General features: G+C 46.6%; 1 protein-coding gene across 1 annotated transcript; it reads right to left on the reverse strand.

The window, feature by feature from the left end:
- Nucleotides 1-3,256: 3,256 nt before the first annotated feature.
- Nucleotides 3,257-4,756, reverse strand: LOC144278602 (olfactory receptor 52P1-like). The gene is made up of 2 exons (XM_077840002.1): nt 4,713-4,756; nt 3,257-4,241 (listed from the first exon to the last, which is right to left on the reverse strand). Exon 2 carries the CDS (start codon nt 4,193-4,195, stop codon nt 3,257-3,259), a length of 939 nt encoding a protein of 312 aa, XP_077696128.1. The 5' UTR covers nt 4,196-4,241; nt 4,713-4,756.
- Nucleotides 4,757-9,160: the final 4,404 nt, after the last annotated feature.

Raw genomic sequence — 9,160 nt, forward strand, 5'->3', positions numbered from 1 at the left:
GGATGAGGTGGACGAGGCTTTCTTCCGGCAACTCACAGAAGTTACTAGATCACAGGCCCTGGTTCTCATGGGAGACTTCAATCACCCTGATATCTGCTGGGAGAGAAATACAGCGGTGCACAAACAATCCAGGAAGTTTTTGGAAAATGTAGGGGACAATTTCCTGGTGCAAGTGCTAGAGGAACCAACTAGGGGTAGAGCTCTTCTTGACGTGTTGCTCACAAACCGGGAAGAATTAGTAGGGGAAGCAAAAGTGGATGGGAACCTGGGAGGCAGTGACCATGAGATTGTCGAGTTGAGGATCCCGACACAGGGAAGAAAGGAGAGCAGCAGAATACGGACCCTGGACTTCAGAAAAGCAGACTTGGACTCCCTCAGGGAATTGATGGGCAAGATCCCCTGGGAGAATAACATAACGGGGAAAGGAGTCCAGGAGAGCTGGCTGTATTTTAAAGAATCCTTATTGAGGTTACAGGGACAAATCATCCCAGTGTGTAGAAAGAATAGTAAATATGGCAGGTGACCAGCTTGGCTTAACATTGAAATCCTTGCTGACCTTAAGCACAAAAAAGAAGCTGACAAGAAGTGGAAGACTGGACAAATGACCAGGGAAGAGTATAAAAATATTGCTCAGGCATGCAGGAGCATCAGGAAGGCCAAATCACACCTGGAGTTGCAGCTAACAAGAGATGTTAAGAGTAACAAGAAGGGTTTCTTCAGGTATGTTAGCAACAAGAAGAAAGTCAAGGAAAGTGTGGGCCCCTTACTGAATGAGGGAGGCAACCTAGTGAGAGAGGATGTGGAAAAAGCTAATGTACTCAATGCTTTTTTTGTCTCTGTCTTCACAAACAAGGTAAGCTCTCAGACTGCTGAACTGGGCAGCACAGCATGGGGAGGAGGTGACCAGCCCTCTGTGGAGAAAGAAGTGGTTCGAGACTATTTAGAAAAGCTGGACGTACACAAGTCCATGGGGCCGGATGCGCTGCATCCGAGAGTACTAAAGGTGTTGGCAGATGTGATTGCAGAGCCATTGGCCATTATAATTGAAAACTCATGGCAATCCAGGGAAGTCCCGGATGACTGGAAAAAGGCTAATGTAGTGCCCATCTTTAAAAAAGGGAAGAAGGAGGATCCTGGGATCTACAGGCCTGTCAGCCTCACCTCAGTCCCTGGAAAAATCATGGAGCAGGTCCTCAAGGAATCAATTCTGAAGCACTTACAGGAGAGGACAGTGATCAGGAACAGTCAGCATGGATTCACCAAGGGCAAGTCATGCCTGACTAATCTAATTGCCTTCTATGACGAGATAACTGGTTCTGTGGATGAAGGGAAAGCAGTGGACATGTTGTTCCTTGACTTTAGCAAAGCTTTTGACACTGTCTCCCACAGTATTCTTGCCAGCAAGTTAAAGAAGTATGGGCTGGATGAATGGACTATAAGATAGAAAGTTGGCTAGATTGTCAAGCTCAATGGGTAGTGATCAATGGCTCCATGTCTCGATGGCAGCCGGTATCAAGTGGAGTGCCCCAAGGGTCAGTCCTGGGGCTGGTTTTGTTTAATATCTTCATAAATGATCTGGAGAATGGTGTGGATTGGACCCTCAGCAAGTTTGCAGATGACACTAAACTGGGAGGAGAGGTAGATACACTGGAGGGTAGGGATAGGCTACAGAGGGCCCTAGACAAATTGGAGGATTGGGCCAAAAGTAATCTGATGAGGTTGAATGAGGACAAGTGCAGAGTCCTGCACTTAGGACGGAAGAATCCAACGCACCGCTACAGACTAGGGACCAAATGGCTCGGCAGCAGTTCTGCGGAAAAGGACCTAGGGGTGACAGTGGACGAGAAGCTGGATATGAGTCAACAGTGTGCCCATGTTGCCAAGAAGGCTAATGGCATTTTGGGCTGTATAGGTAGGGGCATTGCCAGCAGATCGAGGGACGTAATCATTCCCCTCTATTCGACATTGGTGAAGCCTCATCTGGAGTACTGTGTCCAGTTTTGGGCCCCACACTACAAGAAGGATGTGGAGAAATTGGGAAGAGTCCAGCGGAGGGCAACAAAAACGATTAGGGGACTGGAACACATGACTTATGAGGAGAGGCTGAGGGAACTGGCGATGTTTAGTCTACAGAAGAGAAGAATGAGGTGGGATTTGATAGCTGCTTTCAGCTACCTGAAAGGGGGTTCCAAAGAGGATGGCTCTAGTCTGTTCTCAGTGATAGCAGATGACAGGACAAGTAGTAATGGTCTCAAGTTGCAGTGGGGGAGATTTAGGTTGGATATTAGGAAAAACTTTTTCACTAGGACGGTGGTGAAACACTGGAATGCATTACCTAGGGAGGTGGTGGAATCTCCTTCCTTAGAAGTTTTTAAGGTCAGGCTTGACAAAGCCCTAGCTGGGATGATTTAATTGGAGATCGGTCCTGCTTTGCGCAGGGGGTTGGGCTAGATGACCTCCTGAGGTCCCTTCCAACCCTGATATTCTATGATTCTATGAAAAACAAGATCTCTGCCAATCTATGTCTTGAAGGGCTGAGCACAGTAGAGTCACTTAACACTGCAGGCAGTTCAATCACCTGGATGTTTGGTGGTAATCCCTGTTTCACCTGTTTCACAAACTCCAAAATAAAATCTCAACACCAATTTTTGACTTCTTTGATGACGGGAAAAGTTAGTGTATATTTTGAAAGTTCCATTACTCTCACAAACAAGCACTAGTAGAACCTCCTCAATTCCGTCAGCAGATTTCCCATGTTACCACTTTCCTACAGAAACATTTGATTTATCTTCCAGGCTCCCTGAAGGATTGGAAGTAGAAAAAGCAGGTAAATTTTGTTCATTGGACCACTGCACATATGATAAAGAAGTTCAGCCTTGTACTTTCTTTCTTTGTCTTTGGTTATCCGAAAACGTAGCTTCAGTTCATCAGGCAGATCAAGAAAGCTGTTCACAGAGGGTCCCCCTTTCGTCAGAAAGCTGCAGTATCTTCCGGTTGTCTGGAAGTCACGGAAAGGCTGAGTGACATGGCATGCAGGGGTGGGCACTGACAGTTGAGGTAGAAAGAGATCAGATGATGGCCAGAGAGAGCAGTGCTTGGTGATGAAGTGATAAGACGCTAAGTGTGAGGAACATCTTATGCTGTGAATTTCCATAATGCTGAGCTCAGCCAAGCAGGGACACAGCACCCTTGATTAATGACGAGATATTCTTTCCCCCTCTTGCCACACAGGTTTAAAGTCAGTGGCCCCAGGCGATCACATTCTGCAAGGGTATTTGCCCACTTTGTCACGAAGCTCTTTGGTTTTGACCCCATAAATAATTGGGTTAAGCATGGGGGAAAGGAGGAAATAGAGGTTGGCCAAGATGATGTGAACATGGGGAGCGACGCCCTGACCGAACCGGTGTGTCAGAGTGGTGAAGAGGAAGGGAGTATAAGTCGTCAGCATCACACAGATATGGGCTGTGCAGGTGTTGAGGGCTTTCTGGTGGGCTTCTTTCTGGGAGATTCTGAGGACGGCCCTGATGATCAGACCGTAGGACAGGGCAATGAGTGTCAGGTCTGACCCGATGACTACAAATGTTATCACCAAGCCATGTGTCCTGTTGACTGTGGTGTCCCCACATGACATCTTTGACACAGCCATGTGCTCGCAGTGCGTGTGCGGGATAATGCGGTTGGCACAGAATGGTTGCCTGCTCAGGAGCAGAGGAATTGGCAGAATGAAGAGAACAGCTCTTATCAAACCAACTAGCCCTAGCTTAGCTATTCGTGCGTTGGTGAGGATGGTGGCATATCGCAGAGGGTTGCATATGGCAACATAGCGATCAAAGGCCATTGTCACGAGGATGGCTGAATGTGTCATAGAACTCGCATGAAGGAAGAATAATTGAGTGAGGCAGCCACCCACAGTAATGCCTTTCAAATTGAACCAAAATACACACAGTGCCTTTGGCATCACGGAGGTAGACATGGCGATGTCTGTGAGCGCCAGCATGCAGAGGAGAAGGAACATCGGCTTGTGCAGAGTCTGCTCTTTGACTACAACGAAGAGAACCATTAAATTTCCCAACAGGCCAATAATGTAGAACACAGAGAACGGGATGGAAATCCAGATATGGGCAGCTTCCAGGCCAGGGATGCCCATTAGGATGAATGTGGAAGGGTCAGAGTGGGTGAGGTTGAAAGCTGCCATGAGGTGGTCAAAGTGTCAATCAGGCTCAGAAATGCTCAAGGTGTCTGTGAAGGGAGAGAAGCAGAGTGAGGGGGTTACACGCTTTATATCAAATAACACTTTAAATATTTTACAGTTATTAACAATATAGAAATGGGGTTGAGCTGTGAAGTGGCAACATTTGCAGATGGCACCAGATTATGTAGGTCAAAGTAAAGTCCAGAGGAGTCCTATGAGGGAGTGAACCAAGCCAGTGAATGGGCAGCATGATGGCAGATGAACTTCGCTGTCAAAGACTGCAACGTGTATGCCCATTGGAGGGGAAAACTTGAATTCCTCAAACAGCTTACAAGGTTCTAATTTAACTGTTTACAAACAGGAGGGTGACATGGGCATCATGGTACACAGTTCTGTGAAACCCTGCTCACAGTGGAAGCCTGGACAGAAACTAAGCAAAACCTTGGAATGAATGAGGAGTGAGATGGGGAATCATAAAGAAAATACAATGCCATGAGATCAGCCAGTCAATGTTTCATGCTCCTCTGGGATCCTCTGTATAGTACTGAGCACCCTTCTCACACAGGGTATTGGAGAATTAGAGTGGTTCACTGAAGAGCAGTGAGAATGATCAAAGGCCAGTGTCTCATATGGTATTGTTACCTTAGAAAGGAAATGAATAAGAGGGGGTATGAGAAAAGTGCATAAATTACTGACTGGTGGACAGTAGATTGACAATGTGTTCTCCCTGACTCATAACACAAGATCAAGAAGACATTAATTCAAGCGGAAATGTGGCAAATTGAAATCAGATACAAACAAAATGCTTTCTTCTTTCACAGCCTAATTAGACTGAGGAACTCGTTGCTGCTAGAGGTAGTTGAGCCCAGGAGGTAAGCACATATCAGGAAAGGTTTGGACATTTCCATGGATAGTGAGACTATCCTGTAATAATTGTTACAGCTAAATAAATATTTCGGAAAGCCTATACTCCCATGTGTTTCAGGGGAAAAGGCAATCTCTGCCTGTTAGGCATTAGGGTGACACCCTCATGATGGTTTTCCTCCCATCCTCCTATGGCTGGGTTTCTTCCACCTGTTCAGGAGCATCTGAGGCGGCCACTGTAAGAGAGAGGACACTGCACTAGATGGACCATAGGTCTGATCCACGATGGAATTGCTATTTTGGAAACGACCCAAGTTACCTTATGGAAAAAGACATTATCCTGCTGGGCTATGGTGAGACACTTTCTTGCAGGCATCCGGCTTTGTCTGAGACGTAAGTTCCAGGTGTTAAGTGAAAGCAGAGACATGTGTCAGCAACTCAGCTGCTAATCATTCTCATGCCTGAATATTGATAAAATTAGCAGTTGACACAAAAATTTGGGGTTTGTAAATAATGAAGAGGACAGGTCACTGACTCAGAGCAATCTAAATTGATTGGTAAACTGGGTCAAAGCAGACAATATGTGTTCTAATATAGCTGCATATCTGCACCTAGGAACAAAGAAGGTAAGCGATTCTAACACGATTGGGACTATCGTGGGAAGTGCAATGAATCTGAACAAGATTTGGGGGCATGAAGGGGAAATGTGGCCAAAAGAGCCAGTGTGACCCTGGGATGATAACCGGGGGATCTCAAGGAGAGGTAGGGAAGTTATTTTACCTCTGTATTTGGTACTGGTGCAACTGCTGCTGGAATCCTGTGTCCAGTTCTGGTGCCCACGATTAAAGATGGGTGTTGATACGCGGAAGAGGGTTCAGAGAAGAGTCACAAGAATTAGTAAAAGTTTGAAAAACCTGTCTTATTTTGATAGATTCCAGGAGCTCGATCTATTTAGTTTAACAAAGATGGCTAATGGGTGACTTGATAACAGTCTGTAAATACGTACACAGGGAACAAATATTGAATAATATGCTTTTCAGGCTAGCATAAAGAGGTGTAACAGAATTCAACAGATGGAAGTTACATAAATAACATTTAATAACAACAGTTGGAAACACCGAGGCTGCAGTTTTGTTGCTTGCCAGGGAAAAGATACCATGAAACCCACCCAGATGCACTCGGGGCTAAGAAAAAGCCCAGCACTGGACCAGCAGTCACAAGGTAAAATTTAACTTCAGCATCCACAACCCCCAGCACTGCTTGCCTGTCCCTGTATACCCCTTGATTGCACTGACAACCCTCAGCACTGCCTGTTTCTCTGTATAAACCCCCTGCCTTCCTCTGCCCCCACAACTCCCAGCACTGCCTTCCTGCCTGTGTACATTCCATAACCCCCATAGCTGCCCGCCTGTCCATGTATTGCAGCGCGCTAGAAACCTGGACATACTTTCCTGGGGCTGCTTTTTCGTGTTGACAATTGCTGATGTTACCAGAAGGCTGTAGTGGGGTTGCTCACGGGAGGAGGGAGGGTCTGGAAGGGGGATGGTGTCTGTGACAATCTGCTACAGCGTGGTCCACTTCACATTACAGTCTGACACACACTCCTTCCCCAGACCATCCTCCTTCCATGAGCAACCCCACTACAGCTTTCGAGTAACATCAGCAATTGCCAACACGGAGAAGCAGCCTCAGGAAAGTATGTCCAGGTTTCTAACGGGCTGCAATACATTAAAGTTTTGTGACATTTTGAGGAAGAGTTACTCATGCTGGCTCCACGCATTGTGATCTAGATACTGCGGATCATGCCATCAAAGCTCCCCCTCCACCGCCTTCCCCCATGACTCTCCCCACCCCACTGTGTGTTCCTGGACCTCCTGGTGAGTTTTCCAACATTGCCTGGTTTCCTCTAAGCCACAAACATGCTTTTATTTTTGCTGCCGTTTGGTGCTTCACATCGTCTCCAGAGCTAGAGATGCAGGGTCATGGCAAGAGCATACCTCTTTCCCTCCCTGAAAAAAAATTGTTATCCTAATTGTTTTGAACTTTTAAGCCTGTGAATTTGCGATTTCAGCAACTCTCCTCTCAGTTCTTCTTTGGTCCAAACGAGCTCACCCGTACTTAGAGGCTGCAGGATGACTCCAGTTGAAGTCACTGCAGGCTTATGATTGCTGTAAATGACGACAGTGGACTTAGGGTGATCTCAATGGGGCCAAGGTTTCACCCTTACTGTTTAACTTTTGGCTTCGGGTCCTTCTCCAGAAAGCGCTATTCTGAGACCAGTCACAAAAGATATGGCTTTCAAAACATGGGGGCCCTGATTTTACCCTCAGGGAAGCCAATGTCAGTCTAGAGTGACCCAGTGAAGGCAGAATGTGAGAGCAGAATCTGGCCAGTATGGGACCTGTTCTTGTAGCGAACCCCCTGGTAACACAAATACCCACTGCAGAGGCTTTGGCTATTCTACCTATAAGCACAGTGAAGTTACTGAACTGGAAAACTTGAGCGAACCAGAGGAAAAAAACACACAGCCACCAGAAAGGACGCTACTGAGACAGTTAGAAGGACACAGTAAGAGACAAGGAAATGATCTTAAAAAACAAAGATTTGTCTAAGCTATTTCCAGTACATTTGTAGTTCCAATTTTACCAGGTAAATCCCTTTGTGTTTCTCACAATACTAAACAGTTCAGGGTGCTGTCCTGGTGAATTCCTGCCTAGATGGTTCTTGACATGAACCCTGGGATTCTTCCTCAGCCCTCAGCACTATCTTCAATTCAGAAATAGGCAACTCACCAAAATCCTGCTCAGCAGAGAGAGGAAATATCTTATGGTGACAGGAAGGCAGAGCCATGAGAATCAGCATATGAATCTCACATGTCTGATACTCGGAGTGTTGGACAGTGTCCTTTATGATTCCTTTGAACAGTCCCTGTGCACTCTCAGGTTGACCAGGACTCCCGGACAATTCCCTTGGCTCCATGAGCAGCAGAAAGAACAGAAAATAGACCCAGGAGAACTTCAGCTTGAGAGCTTCCCCCGGGACTGAAGAAATGATTCACCAGTAGCAGGGGCTTAAATAGGGCAAACTGAGTCTTGCAGACTGTTCAGCCTAGCAGTTGACGATGGCTGTCTTTTCTGTGTGTAATGTGTTGCCATCTGCTCTGTGCGTGGGAATGCTGCCATGAGATACGGGACCAAAACCCATTTTCAATTGATCAGAGCAGCATAGCGCTGCATACGGCCCACGCAGTTGTAATATCCAGTCCATCAGCCTCTTAAAAGTCACTGGCACAATGTGGAGGAAAAATGATGTGATCTTCAATTGATGCAAGCTGAAAGGCATGGAAAAGGCTTTCTCCTCCCAGGATTCTGGCATCAAAAGTATTTGCCAGTATCCCTTTGTGAGGTGTAAAGTGGATATTTATCTGGCAGCTCAAAATATTCTGAGAGTCCATCTACTGGCTGCATCAGGAAGGCATCACATTTCAATACTGTGTTCATCTTTCAGAAGTCGATGCACAAGGTTGTGTTATCCTGAGTAAGCACTAGTACCATGGGACTTCTCCGCTCACTGTGTGATTTCTTCACCACTCCCAGGACCAAAATGGAGTTCATCTCACATGGTATCTCGCCTTTCATGAGGGAACAGCCATGGAGTTTGTCTGATTTGTTGCCCTGGGGCCATTTCGGTATGTTGGAATTTTAGTATGTGCCCTGCTGGGGTGAGAAAAACGTGGTAAAGGAATCAAACAACTGCTAAATCTGGATCTTTTGTTTGGGCTACAGTCCTTCCCCCATGCTTGTGTCACAGATGACTAGAGGCCTAATCGGGGCTCTGGAGGGTAACCGTGTGATGGATTGTCACATGCAGGGTGCAGTCTGGAAGCTGCAGGAACTGCTGCATCCCTCTAACCACCCATTTGAGCTGGCCTTTTTTCACAAGGCTTCCCTGGTGATTCAACCTCTCCAGGCCCTGTTATCAGCCAACTCAACAGCAGATGGTGCCACACACCCAACTGAGCTACCCTACAGCTTCCCTTAACCACCCAAGTCCAAACAGCAGACACCTGTCAATTTCCCAGATCCCTGGGTCCACACGGCCCAC

Source organism: Eretmochelys imbricata, chromosome 1 (genome assembly GCF_965152235.1).
Source record: "Eretmochelys imbricata isolate rEreImb1 chromosome 1, rEreImb1.hap1, whole genome shotgun sequence".
Taxonomy (NCBI): domain Eukaryota; kingdom Metazoa; phylum Chordata; order Testudines; family Cheloniidae; genus Eretmochelys; species Eretmochelys imbricata.

Excerpts from the sequence above, each read along its gene's own strand:
- LOC144278602 (XM_077840002.1), bottom strand. The coding sequence starts at position 4,195 with ATGGCAGCTTTCAACCTCACCCACTCTGACCCTTCCACATTCATCCTA.